This window comes from Falco rusticolus, chromosome 1 (assembly GCF_015220075.1).
Source record: "Falco rusticolus isolate bFalRus1 chromosome 1, bFalRus1.pri, whole genome shotgun sequence".
NCBI classification, from domain to species: Eukaryota; Metazoa; Chordata; class Aves; order Falconiformes; family Falconidae; genus Falco; species Falco rusticolus.
Genome location: NC_051187.1, coordinates 40,436,217 through 40,459,368, shown reverse-complemented (window position 1 = coordinate 40,459,368; position 23,152 = coordinate 40,436,217). Strand labels below are relative to the sequence as shown.

General features: G+C 39.6%; 1 protein-coding gene across 1 annotated transcript; it reads right to left on the bottom strand.

Annotated features, from left to right (window-relative positions):
* Positions 1-832: 832 nt before the first annotated feature.
* On the bottom strand, positions 833-22,907 carry DGCR8 (DGCR8 microprocessor complex subunit). Its single transcript, XM_037375908.1, has 14 exons — positions 22,624-22,907; positions 16,152-17,147; positions 15,543-15,705; positions 13,949-14,091; positions 12,940-13,222; positions 11,112-11,309; positions 9,690-9,791; positions 8,997-9,095; positions 7,751-7,833; positions 6,503-6,603; positions 5,958-6,064; positions 5,626-5,753; positions 5,083-5,196; positions 833-4,734 (listed from the first exon to the last, which is right to left on the bottom strand). The coding sequence occupies exons 2-14, from the start codon at positions 16,872-16,874 to the stop codon at positions 4,651-4,653; spliced, it is 2,328 nt and encodes a 775-aa protein (XP_037231805.1). The 5' UTR covers positions 16,875-17,147; positions 22,624-22,907; the 3' UTR covers positions 833-4,650.
* Between the last annotated feature and the right edge of the window lie 245 nt (positions 22,908-23,152).

The following is a 23,152-nucleotide window of genomic DNA, read 5'->3' as shown; positions in this document are numbered from 1 at the left end:
ACTCAGTGCCTGAGGTTATAGCTGAGGTACTGCGGACACTGTTTCTTTCTACCAAACAACTGCCCTAGGCAAAAGGACCTTGGCTCGGGCATCTGTCTTACTGTGAGCCCTGTGCAGGAAGAGAGAAAGGCAGCTGTACTCAATGCAAAACCTTAACGCAGTCAGGTCAGCACGTACAGCAGAGCCCCAGCCACGCCAGTGAACACGACCTGGTGATGGGGCCCAGCACCTTAAGCTACGCTTCCAGCGTATGCACAGACAAACCTGGCCGAGTCCCACCTCCCACCCTGGCACAGAGCTGCTCTCCCGCCAGGATTCGTGCTTCTGCACAGCTGCTCAGCTCCTCACGTCATTGTAACGCACTGTGAGCCACGCTAGAGACAATAATACTGACTGTTAGCAGCAATCACAATTTTAAATCTCAAGCTACTGAACACACTTCTAACATACGTTTAATAGGGACTGAACAAAAAATCTGCTGTCATAGCACACGGGCTTGCCGATACCCCCTCCTTTTTAGTTGGGTGGGCACGTGACAACAGGTATGAAACCCAGCAAGCTTGCATTGTGTCATTTCCAACTGTGACATCATCGTTCAATTAAAAAATAAAAATTGCAATTCCAGAAAAGGTTCAAAATTTCCTTTCATTCTAAGCAATGCCTAAGGATGAAAACACTCAATTCCTTACCAAAAAGGAGCGATGAGGTAAGTACTTCCATAACCAATGAGCCTGCACTGATGTAATTTCTATTTTAAAATACCTACAGGACTTGAATAAAAGTTCCCTTTTCTGAATATGCTTAAGCTATCACAATACCGATGACACTGGAGCATTTTATAATATCAAACTTTATTGCTCAAAACTAATTGTCTGAAAAATACACATGTAGTACTCAAAGACCAAACACATAGGATTATATGATTGTGCAGAAAAAAAGCAAGCAGAGGCTCAGTGAAAATGAGGCTTTAGAGTTGTACCAATTTAGCACTGGCATCAAGCAGCTGCACCCAACGCAGTTCCTACAGCAACCACTGTTACCTACTTGGGCAATAAGAATTAATTTAGTTGTGGTTATTTCACTGTCTCAGATAAACGTCAGAATACTGTAACTGATAATTTTATTTGGTTAACAACAGCATGGCTTCTTGCACTTCACATTGCTTTCCACGGAAAGGCAGGAGGCTGTCACTTCCTGAATTTTACTCCAGAACCAAAGAACAGTCTAGAGAATTAAGATAATCGTGATGCTTTTCAAGACCTGGATGTTACAAATATGTCTGTATAAAGCCTAACAGCATCACAGGAAAGTGGAAGTTTACATACAGCGGTTAAGTTTATGCATAATAGTCTTTCCAAACTTCTGAGTACCAAACTACTTCATCAGTTTTGTTTAATAAATACGTAAGAAAAAGCTGGATGACTGGTGTTTAAATAGGTAGCATCTGACTAGTCACTGGAAGTCACAGTAAGTTTTCCATCAGTACCATAAAGATTTGAATGCACACAAATTTAATCCTGAAAGTCAATATACCACACTTTTGTCGAGAAGCACATAATATGCAAAGCAAAAACTGGCTAATTCCCAAAGGATGGAACAGTTCTTAAAAATACCCTCCATCCCTATAAAAATACCCATCCTCCTCTGAATATAGAAGGGATAAATAACAAGTATCAGTGACAAAAGCAGCAGTTGTTTTATGCATTCATACAATCAAGATCTAAACCTTTACAGCCGATTACCTAGAAAACACAAGAGTTACAAGACAAGTTTAGGATACATCTTGAATCACACTGTAAGTGTTCATGCAGAAGCTGAAGTTAATGCAATGATCTATCCTCTATCACAGCAGCTCGTGCTTATGTGCAAATGCAAGACTGTTACACTCCAAACAATAGTAAACATTAAAACACAAGAATACTTCACAATGACATAAACAGCAGTTAAGTTGTTTGTTCCAGCAGTTATTGCGCTATTTTCTGGACATCTCTCCAGTTAAAGGCTGCAGCAAGGTCTAATACCATCTTTTTTTGTTTGTTTTTGTTTAGAATGCATAATAAACGTTCTAGGCTTTGGTTCACAATGAAATCTCTGGGTGTTTTAATTAAGGGCAATGGTCACCTTGTGATTCTGATGGTGGCAGACTGAGGTAATACAGCAATCCTCTCAAAAATAATGAAAACAAATTTGTAAGCGAGGCATCTGCGGATATTCTGCAGGTGACCTGCAAAAGCATTGACATTCTGATTTCAGAGAAATAAAAAATATCTATGAGGGTGATTTGTCTTTTACAGTGCCATCCAAGTATAGATTTTTCTGCTGAAAACACATAAGCTGAAGTAAAACCTACCTAAAAGCGCAATACATTTAGGCATAGAAGATATAAGCCCTGTCTTTATGAAAAGAAAACAAAAAGTAAAAAAAAACTCAAAAAAAAACCCCAAAAGAGAGAGACAAACAGTAATCACTGCTTGTCACTACTGCACCAATATTATATACCCTTCAAAAGATGGAGATTTATTAAAGCTATACAAAAAAAAGCAGAGGCAGTGGTTTTTTTGTTGGTTTTTTTTTGTTTGTTGGTTTTTTTTTTTGTTTTTTTGTTTGTTTTTTTTTAGATAGGCCACTTCTTTAAATAATAGTTATGTATAGTCTTCGAACTACCCGTATCCTGTTACAACAGGATTACAACTCATGGAACTGAAAAGCTAAATACAAGAATAAAAAACGGGGTGAATTCATATTTGCAGAGACCTCTGAGCATATCACTCAAACACAGTAACAGGCAAGACTCCAAGACTCCTCCTGTTTTACCTCAAACATTATATGCAACATATTAGAAAACATTCGTTTGAGATAGAAATTAAAGTCCATGTATTTCCAAAATAATGGGTGATATTAAAAGAAGGTCTTGCAATACTGATGCCAATATTGTTACAATCCAGTAGGCACTAAATTCATTATACTGCAGCACTCTTGTGTGTAACAGTGGGGAAAAAACCCCAAACCAATAACCCATAAACAACGCCCTCCTTGAGCCCCCCGATGACTGTCCTGAAGTACCAGGAGCTGCAGCAATCACCAAGAGCTGACCCCTTTCACTCCCACAGGAGGAGTCGTCGAGTGTCAGACAGAGCAGTACAATGCTTGGGGACATCACTGAACCCTGCCACCACCTCAGTTTTTGCTCTCTTCCTTTGGAACAAAGAACCCTCAGGCACGATTCCAAGAGCAGACTTACCACCCAGGGAAGAGCCCCCTACACAGAAGGAAACCCGCAGAGCAGCGCTTTCACTACAGCCAAAGCAATTCCTTCTGTGCTTAATTTCATAAAGCCTCAGATGACGCGGTGAGTACTGCCTGTTTTCTAAGATTGTATTTTATAATAGTTGCATATTTGTGATTTCCTTATTTATCAGTTGAACCTGTTATGGTCTCATTCTACTCATTACTCTATGTCATATTCCAAATCTACATTCTAACTTTCTTTGCAGAAGTTACACTTTTTCTTTAAAAACTAAAAATGTAATTAAAAAAGTACAAACAAAAACTTCTTAAAAAACCTAAATCGCTGCAGTTCTTTCAGATTTCTTAGGGTTGTGTTTGTTTTTTTAAAAAATTCCTTTGCTTTTATGGTGCAAATTAATTTTAAGACATAGCTGATCAAGCTAGATGTATTCTGACACCAAACAAATGAGAAATTGTGTTATTGCTGGGAGAAGGGAGTGGAAGGTGTTTAAACACATCATTGGCAAAATATTTTCAGACTGTCAACCATCCTCAGCTGTGTTTTGGCTCCAAGCTTTGAAAACAGCCTTTCAAATTACAGTTCTTATTTTAATCAAATAAATAGGGTCCTATTTCCCCCTTTCAGCTGATCTGTAAACTAACACAGGCTCTTTTCAATTAAAAGAAAACCCAGTAATTCTGGATATCCAGCCTGTTGCTCTTAACACTACCAAGTATACTTGTTCTTTTCAAGTAATAAAAAAATCTGCATACTGTGATCTTGAGTAACTAAGCCTGGCAGGAGACAAAGAAACAAAACAAACAGCATTACTGGCCTAATCCTATGGCATTAGGAGCATTGCTCATCACTTTCATGTATTTGTCACCAAAGTGTCTTATCAGTGCATATTATTATGTGCTGAAATGCAACAAAACTTTTCACAAAAATAGTTTTAGGCATGTTCATACAAGAATATGTACATATATTTATTTTATATATACATATATATGAATGTGTGAATATATATAATACCAGCTTCAACCTGTACATAGATATTCTGAATTTCATCCTTAAAACACATCCATTTCAAACAATATGGATGGCTTTCCAGGAAAAAGTGCTTGATTGATTTTATCCTGTGTGAACATGCCTGCCCTCTATGCATTTGCCCAAGTAGAGATCTTTATGATCAATCCTTTAAACGTACGTATCTCAGAGGTACTAAAAAAAAAAAAAAAGAAAAAAAAAAGAAAATAGGAAAAAGTAATATTGCCCTGATGATGCAAAAAGAACAATGCATAACTGAAGCAGCTTGGATTTTAGAAGTTATCTTGCATTCTGCAGCAAACAATTTTTAAATAATGGTTGAAAAATATAGTTCCTCCATTTGTGTTATTGCTCCCCGCTTGTAAATTTTCTCATTACACGTCAACGGTACAGAGAGGTTCACTACCAGGTTGAGCCGATTCCACTATTGTCATCTTGGGTTTCTTTCGCGTCTCCTCCTAAAAGGTTATGATACAAACACCACCACACAGTCATGAAGAGAATATAATAATAAAACATCGATTTAGAATCTTGAAAAATTTTAGCCAAACTTGCATCAACTGTTGTTGTGAAAGGTTAACTTGTTCTAATGTTGAAAATAAATTTAGTGAAGTAGGTAAAAGGTAAAATCAATTTATAAGCTGGTTCAAGAGAGAATGAAAATCACTCTAAAAGTAGCCCTCCCCAAAACATGAAGTTTTTAACAGCTCTCTTGATGCTAGACATGACATAAAACAAGTCAAAATTCTGATCGCTGGTAAGCCTGACCCATGGCATGTCTGTAAACACAAAGACCAGATACTCACTCTTTCTTGTGCCAGTTTTTTCATTTCTTCCTGTAACTTGTTCAGGATGTGCAGATTTGGCTTGTTCTTTTTGGCATACTGCTGAAGTTCTATCACACTTTTATCAGAGGTTTCCTATTCAACAGAACCATAAAGCAACAACAGATAAGCTTTTCTGATGAAAAAAGAATACTAAAATATGTGGAGCAGAAGCTTAGTATGTGATAGCTGTACTTCCTTAAGTAATAACATTTATTTCCATGAGTCAGTTAAATATTAATTAGGTTATATAATTTCGACCTGGAAGATGCAAGATTAACACAATTATTATTGTCAATGAAAGCACTCATCTTACGTTCTGGCAATAGCAAGGTATGAGAATCGATTCAGAAGAACTGAGAACCGGTCACCAATGCATACTGCCTCTACCGTGACAGGGAAGAATGCTACTATGCCGAAACAGACACCATTAAAAGTTTGCTGTAACTAGTTAAAAACCCAGAAAAATACAAAAGCCAAAATACAATTGCAAGGTAGGTTACAATCAAACAAAATCATGTTCACCTGTTTAACCATCTTGCTACTCTCTCTACCATACATACGCAAAAGAGAGCCCCAATTTTTCACATGTGGATGCAGTAGCTGTAGGATTTTCTGAGAAGCTAATTGTTTCCCCACTCTTTTATTTTTGCCTGTAAAATAATCATGAAAATGTGTCAATACTGGCACATTAGGTAATAAGATGTTTACTTGCATTATTCAAAACTGAGATAGCAGAGAAGAGTAGAATCAGCACGTAACAAGCTAGATAGCTGAACAAGCACCTACAAAATGGACAACAAACAAGAACAGGAAAAAAGGAAGATGTTAGAGGGCACACCAAGTACTGTACTTACACCAGCCTCGCACTGTGTGCTTGCCACAAGTCATTACATATTCGCTCTTCTGATTTTTACCAGGAATCACTTCAAACTTTATTGATGTATCACCCATTCCATGGTTTCTTAAGCACAAAAAAAAAAATAATTGGTATCATATACTAAGTAAAATTACACTCAACTGAAGTGGTTGCAGTTGTCTTTGACAGACACTGCAATGAAAGCAGATACATTAATAATAAATTTTAAGACATTAATTAATAAAGAGTTCATTTTCAGATCAGTAACTTGACTTGATTGGAAAGGCAAGCCTGTATAAACAAAGAACAAATAGATCTGTATGTCCCACAGCTAAAACCTCATCTCAGAAGACAAGAGGCACGAACAGCAAATATGACTTGCAGGAAGATCCAGCATTAACCCGTTCAGCCCCAGTGAGCTGGGCCAGCCCACGAACCTCCAAGCTGCTGCCAGACACCGTGGGCACCAGCAACCAAGCACACAGCGCGCCCAGGCCCAACACCCGTACACAGCAGAATTTGCTTCTTATTCCACAGCCTCACCTTTTAAGGCACTCATGGAGAATCTGATACGGAGACAAGAGTCCAGCTTTACTGGTGAGTTCATATACCCGTGAGTCCTCAATACTGATATGGTTAAAATACTACAAAGGAATTGAAAAGGGTTACTGTGCTTTCGCACAAATAAGACCTTAGTAGCGTTCTTAACCCTCATTTCTCCTTTGCAACAGCAAAGAAACTCTGTGCTTAATACTTTAAATTTAAATCCATAATGGAGGCATTTACAACATCAATAAAACTGCCACACCTAATCATGTATTTGCATACAGAAATCTAAATAATTCCTTTAACTCCAATTTTACATTATACAAGATGGACATAAAAATGACAATCTTAAGAATCCTTCATCACTCTTTCTCACTTTGTTTTAACTAATTATGATATTCTACTTACCAAAATGCTATGGTTTAATAAAAGAAAATGTAACAACTATTGGCATGTTTTGTACTTTATTATAAAACAATGAAAAAAACCTTGTCTGTTTTCTTGATCATTTCAACAGCGTAGGGCTTACAACACAGTTTTACGTTAAAGCAAATGTACAAACAGCTCATTCTGTGTATTACACTTTTCAAAATTAAAACATTCCTTCCAGGCTTTTCCTTTACTCCTTACTGATGGTCTGTTACATGCTGAATTGAAAGCGAATGCATTACTGCTGAACAAGCTATTAAATATTTCCTGTACCTGAAAATACAGTGCACACTCTCCACTTAAAGAAACTTCTCCTTTGATTTTCTCAAATGCCACTGCTTAAAGCCTGGAATTTTAGCTGTCTGATCTGGCACTAAATAGCTTTCACAGGTAAGTAAAAACGCCTCAGAAGCCTGGACACTTTTTGTTCTTACTTGGTCTTCTAAGACAATCACACAAAACCTGACAGCATCTAGTTCTGAACCTTTCAGGGCATCAGCCAGATGAACCTGGAAGTCAGGACAGCACAGGCAGAGCGCTGTCGTGGAACATTTCAGGTCTTCCATAAGTGACCTGTTACTTCAACAAAGGACTAGTTCTCTGTATCACGGTACATTTTCTGATGGTTCCCATGGAAAAATAAGTATTTTGATTGATTGTCATAGATCTTGCTTTAAATGAAAAATTTCACATTTCTATCCCACTGAGAAAACAATGCTTTGAGTTTTTATTAATATTTCTGACACTGAAGGTGAATGTTTTTAAAACAGACTCCAATAATGAGCAGACTCCAGTCAACAAGCAAAAGCTCTGTACCTCAAGTTCTTCACTGTCTTTGGGCTTCTCCTCAGAGGTCTGTTTAACAAAGTCAGGAATAAGGATTTCCAGTGTAGCTCGAGCTGCAGAAAATGATTAAATATCCTGATTAAATTTATTTTAAGCAACACTTGTAAAGAACAACAGCATAATGAAGCACTCTCTTAAGCATGCCTCACATCTCCCCTAGAAATCTCCACTCAGAACAGAGAACAACTTTACAGATAAGATTGGCATCTTGGTTTCGTAAGAAGTATATTCACCTGCACTTTAAAAGAAAAATATTTTTCTACTTGTTCAATTCTGTAATGAAAGTGTCACAACTAATTAAACTAAGAAGAACCTGTTTTTTGCAAATGCCTATGAAAGGAAAAAAAAATTAAAAAAAAAATCAGGTCTCATTTTAAAAGTGATGTAGAGCCCTTAGGACCTAAACTTAGGGTTGTTATCATCCCTTAGTCACTCCAGTCAAACCCTAGCCTGTATCACTAGGGCACTCAGAACCCCAGTACTGTACAAGAAGTGCACCCACGATTTGCCTAGATTTTTATAGCAAGACCCTTTTGTTCCATGCACAATTCTGGGCTGGCTTTTGGCAAGTTAGCCACAGTGATGTATTTCCCAAGTGCCACAGGTACACGACATATCTTTACAATTTTGAGAAGTTATTTTTCTTGATCTTTGTGCTAAAGACATTAAGGAGGTCTAAGGTGTCAGCCACATTCTCATCTAGATCTTAGTTATTACAGACTTACACAATTAGAACTAATTAATGAAGACAAGTACTTGGAAATCAATCACATAGTTTAGCGCAATTGTTTCATTACCAGAGAGAACCAAAAGGTTGAGGGAATTTTTTTGGTTTTGCTTTTAAAGAAGGACAAAGATTTACGTTTTGCTAAAATGCACCACCAGGTGTTTACAGAGCAGGTGACAGCATAAATATAAAGCCTCCAACCCCTTCTTACTAGTTTGATCATTATAGACACTTAGACCTCCTCAGTATACATCAATAGTTTACATATAAGTTTCTTCATGTTTTTCTCTCCCAGTACACTGTTGCAACCTAGGGTGGTCAGAAAAGTCTCTGCAACAGTATTTATCACTTTTACTAAAAAGACACAAGCGTACCTTCTTTGACTATTAAAATTATTCCTACTTACTATGAAAAATACGTCATCTTCAAAGCAGAAATGAAAACAAACAAACAATTCAGCAGATCGTATTAAGAAAGAAAAAACATTACCAGCTTTATTCTTGGCAAGTTTTTTGCTGCTGGCAGTTCCTGCCCCGTAAGTTACTCCATCAATAATCACCGAGGCTCCAAAAGGTTCACTTGGGTTCTCTGGAAATGGAGGAGGAAAGAAAAAGAATGCTTTTCAGAATTCTAATGTAAAATACTCATGAACATGAAATACCACCCCTATCAAGGTTTGTTTTCTTCTTCATTTCAGCTTCAAGACGGATGGAAATTGTTTACTCTTCAGAAAGACTGAAGAATTGCTTACTCTAGTGTATGAAAACCTAACAGTTTTCCATCAACAGAAACTTGCCACCATGTCCTATGTTCTTCCAGATGAAGAACTTTGACGTTTTAAGAGATCATTTGTATAAGCAAATATTAATTGTGCACAGTCAGTAACACTGTAATTGCCCATGTCACTGATGCAACCTTTCAGGTGCAAATGAGCTACCCAAATCCATTTTCACTTAGGCACATAACTTGTACTGTTATTTTAAATATGCCTGCTGTTATCCTCCAAAGCCATGTTTAAGATACAGAACATGCTTCCTAGCAAGAATTTGACTCACAACAGACTTCCAAGACATTCCCTAGGAAAAAAGTCCATAGTTCAATTATTTTTTCCCCCAGATAACCAAGCAAGAGATAAGCCCCTCAAAACAGCATGTGGTCGATTAAAAAACTTAACAGACTTACCACATTCAAAAAAATTGTAAACAGGGCGAACCTTTAGGACTCGTTGCATATATTCATGCAGTATGCAAACTTCAGATTTCCCATTGGGATTAATGACGAATTCTACAAAAAAAGACAAAGGGAGGAAAAAACAGCTAAGCAGTTTCAGTCTTTAAAATTTCTGCTACAAATAATTAAATGCCAAGCTCCAAGGGGTAAGTGCCCGCTCAAATCAAATGCAATGCTGTTGAATCAGACATGGATACTTATGACCTCAAAGTCCATTTTCTCTGAAGAAGTATTGAGAAATAAGTCTAAGAAATCTACCAACAGCTAGAAGTGCACTAATTATTATGAGCTAAGTCAAATACTCTGTGTTCAATGTTTGCAGTCCCATGGCCTCTGAACCTCTACACGCAGCCTTTTTGGCAACTAACATCAATTATAAATCCTCCAATTTGCTCCTAAACATGTTTACCACCCTTCTAACAACAGGCATATAGACCTCAACCTGCAAACCAGATTCACTCTGGGGTTTTTTTTCCCCATGAAATCCTTTTTATTTGAAAGTTTGAGGGTTTTCCTGCAACAGTATTGTCAGTCAAGAGCACAAACCCTGCCTCAGCAGCTACTATGGCAGTATGGGAGAGAAAGATTTAGACAGATGAAGTGCAAGCAAGTTCTTAATTTAAATAGTTTCAATGTGGCTCTAACCCCAGAATTTAAGGTAAAGTGTATTAACTAAAAATTCCACTGCATTTCCCTGTCACAGGGAATGGTCAATACGCAACTTACAAGCTTTAATTCTGCTAAAGAGAAGAAACCCAGAAACACGACAATGTACAAAACAACAAGAAAACCCAAATCACAGGTCTACGGACATTTTAAATACCAGACCACAGTTAAACATACTATTATGGCTACACAGCCAATACAGCCAAGATCCAGTTCCCCCAGCTTCTCATCAGACATGATATCCACTCCTGGCACCACAGGACACAACTGCATGCACAGTTTTCTTAACAGTATCTCCCAAACTGCTTTAAATTTGTATTTTTAATTGTAGGTTTTAATCTGGATCAATCTGGCATTTGTAACCAGTCCCTAATTTGGGACCAATTAGAGCAGAGAAGGCAGTAGCACTGAACCACTAGGCATGAGTGGTTTTAGTAACAACCAAGAGTAACTGGTAGCTGAAGGTAGTAATCAGTTGCCATGACTGCAACCTGAAATAAAAATAATTTAGGAATTATTCTTTTAATAAGTAGTATATTTTTACAGCATTTTTCCTTTGCTATGTAATATGATGGATCCAAGAACATTAAGTTCTAGAACAAGAAGAAAGTGAACTTATTACAGGATTTTTTTTTTTTTTTCAGTCAAGTTCAGAACTGTAATTAGTCTTCGATATAGAATATTTGAACTACAGGTACACAAACTAACCTTTCTTTGTAGGTGCATCTTGGACAGACAAGGTAATGAGTTTCTGATTGGCAGGCAGAATAGGCCGCTCAGATTCTGCCTGCTTCCGCTTCATTTCACGATTGAATTGCCGTCTCTCAGCCCAGGTTCTGAATTTTTTTACAGTAACTTGTTCGAAGTCGAAACGCTTTTCTAGATAGCGTCTAAAATCTTCCAGATCTAAGAAACACAAGCAAGTTACTCTCTCTGCTTTACCACTGAGGAAACATCAAGCTTGCCATTCCCACCGTTTTAAATGTTATAATTACTTTTTTAAAATAGGAGCAAAAGTAGCACGCTCAAGGTTAAGACACTCTTTTACACTAACAAAACTAATGACAAGTTTTCCTGTTACTGGGTCAAATGCAAAACACGTACAAACTGGAAAACAAAACAAAAAAACCACATTTGTCACTTGAACAGTTTACTAAGCCCTAACCAGCATAACACCCAACACAATTTGTAACAAAACACTAGTAATTGCTCTACTTCATCACCTATTCACCTTCTCATTACCTGAAGTAAGGTATACAGTGAGTAAAAACAGTTACGCTATTAGCCTCAGTTTCCTAAAGCCAAAACCAACTATTGCTCCCTACTTATTAAACAGCATACCATGACACACTAGATAATGATGCTCCATGCACTCCACGAGTGTCTGCTGGCCTCTAAAGAGAATTTAACACGTTCATTTTCACACACAGAGTACTAAAAGGCTGCCCCCTTGGAGTACAGCTGCTTCTCCTTTACAGGATACTTCTGCAGATCATATCAGCAAAGGTCAACAATAGCATCCCAAGATGTAAACAAAGAAAAGCAAGCTGTTGGTATGGTTTCCTTCCACAAGGAATTCCAAATGCAAGTCACACACTTGATCACTCAGTAATTTTTTTTCAGTAATACAGAACAGATCCTATTTAAAGAAAGAGATAGACAGGTGAACTTCATGTAGAAAATAAGCGCTCACTGGTTTTAGTTTTGCTGCGAAGTATTGTGTTTGGGTTTTTTTTAATCCTTTGGCATGGCTTTTGGACTGAAGAGGACATGTGATGACAAGTTTTATGTTTGAACACTACAAAGGTACATGGCAGCCTACAATCCCTGTCAGTGTTCTGAGCAGCAGCAATTCACATGGATGGTACCCGCAGGTACATAGCTGTGCTAAGTGGCAGATGAGCTTTCCCTCCAAGTTCCTCTGTAAGTTTGGCAGCGATTTTGATGTAACTTCTTTATGCAATTTTTTGTGTACAAGCCTTCAGACTTGCATAAATAACGAAGCATCACACCCCTCTGCATGAGTGCAATTACATTTGCATGACATATTCTGCTAGACTTGTGCAAATAAGCAAATTTAGTGTAACTGCATCCATCATTCATCTTAAGAGATCATACTGAAATAGATATAATTCAGCCAATATAGAGACCGCATAGAAAAGCCTATTTAAAGAAGCCACACAAACACACTTGACAACAATTCATATGTACACATTGACTTAATTGATTCTTAAACTAAAAGTCTACAGGACTAAACTTCCAAAATTTTCATTTTTGCATGCTGCACTGGACTCTCAAGTTTTCAGCAAAATCTCCACTGTATATTTTTCTCTTCCTGTTAAAATTAAAATTGATTTCTAATACTGGATCTATTTCTCCAGATCTTTGCATATGAGAACAACAAGCAGAAAGACAACTGACCACTTAATCTCAGGCAAGGTATACACTCAGGTGCCAAGACTGCAACAAAGCATATCTATCCCAGATGCCATCACCCCAACTCCAGCCAAGAAAAGACTCCACTTCCCATACATACCTACAGATTCATCTTTACATACTTCAACTTTGGCCTTAACTTGTCCTAAGGCTCCTTGTGCTGCATCTCCCCCTGAGGGGTCTTTGTCATCTAAAGGCCCAGAATCAGCTGCAGTAGAATCTGGTTCTTCTGTTTGGCAATCCAGTTCTGAAGATTTATCTAGGTGCTTTACAGGTGATACCTCCCCATTTGGGGTAATGTCATTGTTTTGTTCCCTTTCCTCATTTTCCTTCATTTTTTTGTAATGCAAGCAGGGAATGCTACTAAGGGGAGGATCATGTTTCTGCAAATGTAAAATAATACAGAAGGTTTCAGTACCTCAAGGTCACCAAAAACAAACTCCAAACAAAAAAAAAGGTACCAAGATGGAAGTTACTTTTATTTAGTCTAGGCTCAAGCTTCTCTTCCATCAGCAATCTTGTTCTGACTCCAGATCCGAGTACGTCCATTCCTAAGGTGTCTTGACACCGTGTAACACTGATACCAACCTTCGAGTGCATTTGCTGTTATAGATCCAAACTATATTTTGTTCCATTACATGCAAACACTACCTGCTTTCACAAAATCCATTGAGCTCTCTTGGGGTGTAAGCTCATGACATTAAATTCAATTTCTGCAGATTCCTTGGGCTCACGAACATCACATGCTTATTACTTCTGTAAATTTGGACCACAAGCTGCAGGCTCAGGCCTAGTTTATAGCTACAAATAAATGATCTAAATAAATTTAATGGTGTAATAAAAACAACATTTTGCAGCCATATGCTAGAACAACAAAGGCATGACCATCTCATTTGCTTTACCTGCCCAAAATTCATTGCAAAACCAAAGAGAAAAAAACACTGTAAGAAAAATCGTATCATAGTTTCAGAAACAGGAGTTTACTTTTCAAGTACCTTAACTCTAACACTCGAAAGAAGCCTGCTAGAGTAGAAAACTATTCAGCTATTTGCAGGCAAGAATCTAATTTTTTGATCTCAGTAAGAATTTAAGTAATTGACAGTTCTCACCCTTATGCTTCCTGTTCCCAAGAAATAAGGTCTAGACCAGGTAACAACTCTAGATTCTCTGTGCAGATATACAGGAATGCCCGAGTTATGGAATGTCATAATCCATCCATCTGGCAAAGGTTCTGTAGGAGGGCGGCCACGACCTTTAAAGCAAAGAATGGCTTTAAACTTGGATAGACTGCTTAGAAGAACAGAACAAGAATCAAGGTTTTTATTTTTTTTGCTTTTTCTGTCTCAAATTATAAACTTACACTGAAACAAGACTGAAGTTTTGTAGAACGATTTCATTTTGCTTTAATAAAAAGGCATATGCTTCTAACCCACATTAAATCCTGCAAAATTACAGATTCCGTTACAGTTTCAACTGAAAAGCAACAGTAGCACTAACTTTTTATAAAGACCGATTTGTTCATTTCACCACTGAACTTTCTCTTCTCTTTACTTTTTCTAATGTATTTTTGTCATCACAGCACCACTATATCTAATGGAAAAGTTGTACTTGCTTTTGAAACAACTGAGTTTTCCATTAAAAATTTTTGCACCTGACACTCAGGGATAATTTGTACTGGGACACCACTAGACCCATAGACCCAAAGAGCAGCAATGACTCAGGCTGTAAGCTAAGGCTTTCCTATAATATTTTTCAGCATAAGCACAATACAAACCAGGACCAGATCTACAAGCCTCTATAATGAAATCTTAGCTAACAAGAAGACTACTTCTTCCAAAAAACAAGACTGAAATTAGAGTGCAATAAGCCAATATGAAGAATCACAGCAAAAGAAAGAGTATTGCTGTAAAATCTTATGCTCACACTCAAGTTAATATGTGGCCTCAGTCCTTTCTACTCCAGAAATCGGAGAACGGTCTCACTCCTCTTTACATCAGAAATCAGAGACCGGACTCATCTCAGCTGGGAGCTTCCCAGCAGTCCTGCGTTAGTATAAAATTTTGGAGGGAAAAAACTGTTTGGTTTCTTATTTCAGCATACAGTGAAGCTGTAAAATTCTCCTCCAGAGCCGATTCAAATTTTAATTCCTATTCAGACAATTTTCAGTTACATACTTCTGGACTGGTTCACATTCTCAGCTTTTCTTTATTAGTAGTTTGTAACATTTACACGATGAAAATGGGTAAATGCAAAGCCACTGAGTTACCTAATGATTTTTTTAAATTTAGTATTGCATGCATAAAGACTTAATGTAGAGCAGTTTCAACAACAGAAGTTAAATAACTTAAGTAGGAAGAAGTCTACAATGACCAAAACCAGCCTTCCGCTGGTTTAGGGTATTGGAGATAAAAAAAATAAAACAATATCCTCATTCACCTCCCCACTGCTGAAGTAACGTGCTTGATATTTTTTCACAAATCCACACACTGAAATACATTCTCATCACACACAACAGCTGAAGACTGAAAGCACTCCCCCAAAAATTGTATCCTAAAGAAAGAAGCCTTCAAACAATAAAATTCTGTACACATATTAACTACGTTGCGAGAAATGCTATCCCACACTTCACTTGCTGATATGCTTTTGTTCTAGAGACATACACCACATAAAAAAATTACAGATATTTAACAAACATTATCTTACTTTTAAGTACAGTTTTAATTTTGGTCATCATTGGCTGCACACTTGTTTCTCCATCAGACTGGTGATCACTTTCACCACCATATTTCTCATTTTCTAGTCTCCTTGTTTTGGGTGCTCGAAGACCCTCTTCCAGCAGAGCATCCACATCATTATCAAAGTCATCCTGAAAGAGACTCCATCAGACACTATCCTTTTGGGTCTGCTAACCTCCCTTTCCCCTTGCAAAGAAAAAGTATACATTTTTGCTATGTACTTCCATACAGAGAGAAACTAGAAATTTCCAATGATGCCAGTAAAAAGACTGAAAAATAAGAAAATAAGTTTTTGTAAGTGAGAACTGTTAATTTTCATGACAAAATGAGCTGTAATTGTGTAAAAAGCCTTTTAAAGGTTATTTTTAAACAGGACTATAGAAGCTGCCACGCAACTCAGAAGCTTGACCAAGATAATTTACAAAGGTCTTCGGCCGAAGTTCTGCCCCTGAAAGTTCTGCATTTTTGACAAGTACTGCACATTTCTAGAAGAGACTGTTTCAGTGAACATCTTTGCATATTTTTTTCTAGCCACTTGGACACCTCTTACCCACCAAAAACCTGTGGATTTACTTACCTCATACGAGTAATTCAAGGTTTCTTCATCCACTTTATCTCTTTGAACGATTGCTTTAGATGTGAACCCTCCTCCTTCTTCATCTATTTCCATCAAATTGTCGGTAAAATCTTCTAGCTCATCCAGAACTGCATATTCCACTCTCTTTTCCTGATCAATATCATTTTCATCATCCTTCTTGTCATCATTTTCACCCCCTACTCCTACAGCTTTACCATTACTACCACCAAAAGGACAAACATGCAAATCCCCATTGACATTATTAATACCAAAATCTGTATCTGCCTTATAATCCTGCTCAACTCCAGTGTACAGAACTTTCCTGTCTTTGCTTTTGCAGCTCTCTGTAAAGCTAACACTAATCTTTACATCTTTAAGCAACTTAAGATCTGGGGTGAACTTTCGAACTGAAGGTGCATGACGAGCAGTTCTTGGGCTTTGGTCACTATTGTTAGGGTCTATTATAAGACGACTTTTGTAGCAGGCAGATCCCTTTGTGAGAAGCTGTGTTCTGCAGATACTGTGCGTGTCCCCAGCAGGGGTATCTGACTGTCCATCACCACCAGAGCCAACGTCCATTACCTCTGCGTCACTGGACGTTTGCAGGGGAGGTGGTGGAGGCTGTTCATTAGGCGGCAGAGGTGGGGGACAAGTGTGATTCTCCACATTCATTTCTCTTGCAGGTTCTTTAGGGAGGGGTGGTACATTTTCATATTTCTCCATTTTTAAAATTACTGTTTTTAAAAAAACAATGCCTTAATAGATGTTTATATCTATATTCCTAACATGCATAAGTCCATCAAGATTGGTTTATCATGTTCTATTCAATATGCAACACTGATGATTCAGTTAAGCTGACTACATTGTTCTTTTCATTAATGTAGACAGCTTTCAGAATCACTGTCTCAATTATTGGAAATCACAATGCATTCAGCTTAAATAGCTGAAGACTAAGACTGCATCTTCATTGGACAAGCAGGTCTCTCTTCTTTCAACCTACAAGAAGAAGAAGAAGAAGAAAAAAAAAAGATATTTGTCACAGAAAAGAAATAGAAATAGTATCCCAGGCAAAAAGAAAAAAATGTCACTCCTTCTGGCATAAATTTCAAGTAGAAGCGAGAGTGACATTTTACAGTGGAAAAAGCAGGATATCTTGACACCATTTTGAACAAGACTGGAATTAGACTCTATTTACTGCTTGATCTGTATACCAGCATTAGAATTTGCTAACACATAGCTCCCTGTATAATTTGTTGACTATCTCTGCTTGGTTAGCAGGCAGGGCTTTAAGCATGGTATTCGTAGAGACCAGACTAAAACCGGTGCATTTGGGGGGGGATTCTCCCATTACTTAAAATAACCTGATATTCAAGCCATACTTACCCACACAGCAGAAAGGATAATTAGCTTACAGTTTAAGACCATCTGCAAAACCAACAAGATTTTAACAACTATGGTCTTATAAGACACATGGCTTTTTGCAAGTTTAAGTTACTGGATATTTTTGAAATCTCACTGGAAGTTTTAACAGGAAATCTTTACTAAAAGCTCACACAAAATGACTCTCTAGATAACCAGATACGAGACACTTGATCTTATACTCCATACTATTATGCAACTATATATTTGTTACGTCTGAGGAATTCAGGTCCAGATACATAGCATTAAAGCTCAAAGGAATTCTGGAAGGCATTTAGAACCCAGTGTTTTTGGTAATTTAACCTGGCAAAAATAATCAATTGCTGTAGGAAATTTTACGGGGGGGGGGGGGGGGGGTGTGCAGGGGTGTGTGTGTTTTGGGTTTGTTTGCTTCTTTTCTACATTAAGTGGGTTCTTTCTACCATGTCTTCAATGGCTTCTTCAATTATACTTTTGTCATCTGTGCAGGACTGTAAGTACCTGGGGAAAGGATGCATAATTTCTTACCTGCTATTTTGGTTTCTCCAAGTCCCTCCATGCTACCCCAAACCAGGCTTAAATCTTCCTACCAGCTAGAAATAAAGCAGCAATACTCTGCCTGAGACAGCCGGCTGGCTGAAGCTGCTCTGTTCAAAGTATTTCCAGGTAGCAGAGAAAGCCTACCCAAGTGTTCTAGAAAGATAAGCTCCAAGTACTTAGTGTTGCTGTGTAACATTTGAAGGCAACAGGGCAAAATGACTGGGTTATCATGAGTGACTTGGAGAAGCCAAATACAATTCTCTAATGTATCTCTACGCCAGCCAGAACAAACCAAAAACAATATCCAAACACCAACTGGGGGGCAAGGCAGGAAGCTGGGAATTGGGAGTTATAATGGCATCAATTCAAATTCAGCAGCATACAGAAGAAGCTACCTACCTGGAAGCTGGAAGAAAGCAAAATACATAACAAAGCAAACTATTTTAGTGATTTAACAATTTAAAAAAGTTTTGTTCAGGCAACAGAAAAGTTCATATTTTGTGGATTTTTTTTGTGGTGTGGTTTTTTTGTTTTTTTTTTTAATATACTCAAAACTGTGATGCATTCAATACTCTAAGCTTGACATGTATTGGAGAATTGCTAAGGAAAAAAGACTCAATTTTGATAAACACTCTAAAATAATCCCATCTTCTCCAATACAAACATACTACTTTCCAGAATGAAAAACCAGCTCATTGATCAGTAAAACAAGTAGTTCTATACATTTTAAATCCATTCCATCCTAACAAGATGATCATACAATCACCTGAGCAGTGATAATTCCTTCTTCTTTCAACAGTTTCTGAAACACCTAATACAGAACACCTCTAAAAATATATTTGGCTAATTACCTTCCCCCTTCCTCATCTTCAGATTAAAAAAGGAAAAAAAGTGAATGACAAATTAAGTTCTTCACAATAAATCATTAGTGTCTTCATTGTTAATTTTGAACAAATGAATCAAAATTCACAGTACCAGGTTCACTAACTGCTGGAACCTAAATGCCTAAGTAATCTAATTTTTCCACCTTGGAGTCTTCAGAAAAGTCTTAAAAAGAGCAAACATAAATAATTTACACAGAAATGAAATGCTGAAATTGGTATTCCAGAATTTGAAAGAACACTACCTTCCCATATGACCAAGGAACTACCTGGTCCAACCAGAAAGACTATGTTTGACAAGTTGTAAGACACGACTGTTAAATCAATTTTCCACATCCCTGACACACATGCTGCTCCTACGCTAAAGAATGTTTTAACACCACCAATGTCAAAACACAAGAAATTAATCTTTACCTGCCTGGCTTTGGTAGTTTGCTGATACTACACCTCCATCACAGAAGATGTCTTGTTATTCTATTCAAGTACTATTAACAATGACATTCTTGTTGTCTTCCCTTTCTTGTTGGCTTTGAAATAACGAACAGCATACCAAATCACTGCCAGGGACTGTCTGCTACTCAGTGCGCATACTGCGGCCAGAAAAAGTACCAGACCAAGATCAGTTTAAACTAGCTTTTGTCAGAAACCTGCCACATCCCTAGGGCAAGATAACAGTCTGGTGGCTCTACAGTTACAGTGGGCGACAACACCTTCCTATAAGCTACAAAAAGCCAGGGAGAAGCAGAGTAACACAGGTCCAATTCCCATCTACTTTCTTGCCAACTGATGTTACAATATGCCCTTTATAACAGAGGTTGGGGGAAAAAAAAACAACAGAAAAAAAAGACGACAACAAAACCAGTAACGATTTTCCCATAGATATCAGGTATTCTGAAAGAAAGACAGAATAGACGAAAACCAAAATTATGTTAGATGACCCAGTAAGTTAAATACAGCCAAACAGACCTTAGGATCAAGGGAACCCCAACCACCACACATACCTAAACACAGACCTAGCATAGTTGGTTATGTAATATTAAAATACAACCTAAGTTAGCCTGCCTATTGTCATCCTTAACTAACTGGCCCTGAAAGAACAGATCTTATTCTCCAAGGCTTCACCAAGTTCCTCCGACAGTTCCATAAAGATTCCTTAAAAAATACAAAACAGCATTGACAGCTGCAACAGCCAGTACAAAACACCAAAGGAACTCTGGATGAACTGCTGAAAATATGAATACACAGCTCATGTTCTGCAGGTCATCAATACATGGAAATTTCTTACTTTTAATTGCTTGCTCTTACTTCAGCAGACCAATTTGAAAAAGTTTCATGTCACAAAGAAAACTCAAGAGAAACAGATACATGGTGAACACCTAAATGTAACACAGCAAACTGCACAGGCCCCAATAAAAGTAGTGGCTTGGCTGTCTTACAGATCTTTATTGAAGGTAGAGAGAAAAAAAAATATCTACTACTACATTAAATAAAGTGTCACTGCCTATTCCTGCAATCAGAAAGGGGGGAGAGTACACAGAGAAAAAAAGTATCTTTTCAAGACAAGAAAAATTACAGAATCTTAAAATTTGTAACCAGCACTGCCCAAACTCAAAGAGAAACTCCCTTCACTGGAACATTATTTTCTTCACGAATACCTGTAGCTGCAGTCAGGAACATGGAACAACATATACCACAGATTCTCTCTTCAAAAATTACTTTTAAAAATAAAATGTATTCCTTGTCTGAAACTGTTTATTTCACATTCAGCAGAACCCAAAAGGAAGAGTGGCACAGAGCAAACTCTCCTTATTTGCTCTCCAAATACAAAGTCCTCCTCCTCCTCCAGCTCCAAATGGCAACTCCGCAGAGCAGAATTTATTGAGGCAATGATTATGCTAAAAGATCCACTTATCTTTAACCCTTGTCAGTACAATTCCTTGCTCACAATTAACTACCTTCTTTTTATTATACTTATACCTGTTGTATCTTTGTGATATATACAGTCCTAAAAATAAGTGAATTCTATTTATTATCATCAACCCCCAAATTAAGCAGGCTGATTTTATTTTCTTTAAACCAGAACAGGAAGACTCAAAAAAAATTTTCTCTAAGTTAACTACTAGATACAGGAACTGGTTCCTCTCCCGATTGTCAGCTCTAGAATAGAAAGATTCTGAAGAAAATAACCACTTTGTCCAAGTCGTCCAGGCAGTTTAAGAAAATACTGTTGGGGCCCGACCATAACATTATCAGCGGCAAATACAGACAAGGCTCAAGAACTTCTCTAGTTCGCAAGGCTTCATCGCATTTCAGAACGAACAGAGTACATAATTTTGAAAACGCACCTTCAGAAACGGCAAAGCAATTGCTGCTTTTATAGCTTGACTAGTTTTCTGACAGGGTTTAGATAGTTTCAATTAATTGCGTAAAACTGGAAACTTTTTCAAAAATTTGCAAATTGATGCCTTGGAAAAAATAATTTTTCCCTTCACATCACAAATAGCTTCTTACTTGTAAAGAAAGACAACAGACATAAGGAACCAAATTCTCCTCTCGTTTTCTAAAAAAGCAAAATAATCCCGATAATTGAAAGGAGCTGCCCCGAAGAACTAGCGACCTAACTTATCCAGAATTAACAACAGGAACCCCTAAGTTTAATTAGCTAGACGAAAGGGAGGAGAGGTGCGCTCCTGAAGGTAACCGTAAAGATCTCATTTCAATATCTCTAACAACACGAAGGAGCAAAGAAATGGAATGGGTTCCCCCAGCACGCCCTCAAACTCGGTACGAGGGAGCGCTGCCTGGATGCGAGGGGGGCCGTGCTCTCAGTAGGCAAACGTGCTTCATAGACAAACCTTAAGCCTAGGGAAAAGAGGTGCAAAACAGAGAACTCTATCTTTCCAGGCAAAAAAGGTGAAGAAAGTTAGGAGAATAAACCTTTCAGAGACTGAACGAGGCCGTTTAAGAACATCTAACTGTCCTTCGCCATTAATAGAAGGCGCAGGCAAGGAGCACTCCGAGTGCGGGGCAGCCACACCACTCTCACCCCAGCCTGGCCGCCCCACCGCCCCAGGCCGACAGCAGCGCCCGGGCCAAGGGCCGCCGCTCGGCCGCTCCCTGCGAGGTGCGAGACACGCGCCCCCCGCGCAAGCGGAGGTTCCCGGCGGGACCCGCCGCCCCCCGGTGGGCCGACTCCGGCCACAGCTTCCCCACCACCCCGCCGACCAGGAGGTAGGTGTGCGGAGAGCAGGCTGGCACGGCCTTCGCTTCCCTCCTCCCGCCCCGGAGGCTGCAGCGGGACCGAGCGGCGGGCGGGAAACACCCCCCCCCTCCCCGCACCGCAGCTGAACCGAGCGCATCAGCTCTGAGGGAAGGACGCTCCCGCCGGGAGCGGAGGGAGCGCCGCACAGCAACCCCCGCCGGGCAGGGTAGCCCCTGCCCCCCTCCAGCTACGGGACGCGGGGGCGTTGGCCCGCGCTGCTCGGGGACCGACTCCGCGGGGCGCCGGGCCGGAGGCGGGGGGCGCGGCGGGCCGGGCGGCCCCGCGGCCTGTGGGGACGGAGGGGTGACTGTCCGCGCGGCGGCGGCTGGGCCGCGCAGCCCCACTCGTGCACGGCCCCCTCCCCCCGTCGCCCCACGGGGCCAGCACCCACCTGAGCCATCCCCGGTGTCCGTGCCGCTCCTCCGCGAGTGGAGGGGGGAGGTCGAGCTCGGCCACCTCACGAAAGCCGTCCCCCTCTTTGCGCCGCTGCCGCCATCTTTAAACGCCTGCTCCGAGCCGCTCCGGTCGCCCGACAGGCGAGACTCCGCGCTAGCCCAGCCAATTGTCTTCCCGGTCTCTGCTGTCACGGATTTGAAATCGTGGTAGCCATTGGTGGGTTCCCTGGCATGTTAACCCGCTCTGCCAATAGAGACCCGAAAAGCATCCGCCCTCACCGCCGCAGGGCAATGAGAAGGAGACGGGGGCGGGACCGGGGCGGCGGGAGGGCGCGGCCGCCCATGACGGGGAGCGGCGCCCAGCGGAGGGCGGGCTCCTTTGTCTGGGGCCTGGGGAAGCCGCGGGCGCCCGGCCCCTGGGAAGCCCCGGTCCGTCACAGCCCCGCCGCCATCGCGCCGTCTCCAGGGCAACCCGGCCGAGCGGGGCCTCGCCGGCGGCCAGGAGCGGCGCGCAGGGAGGTCGTT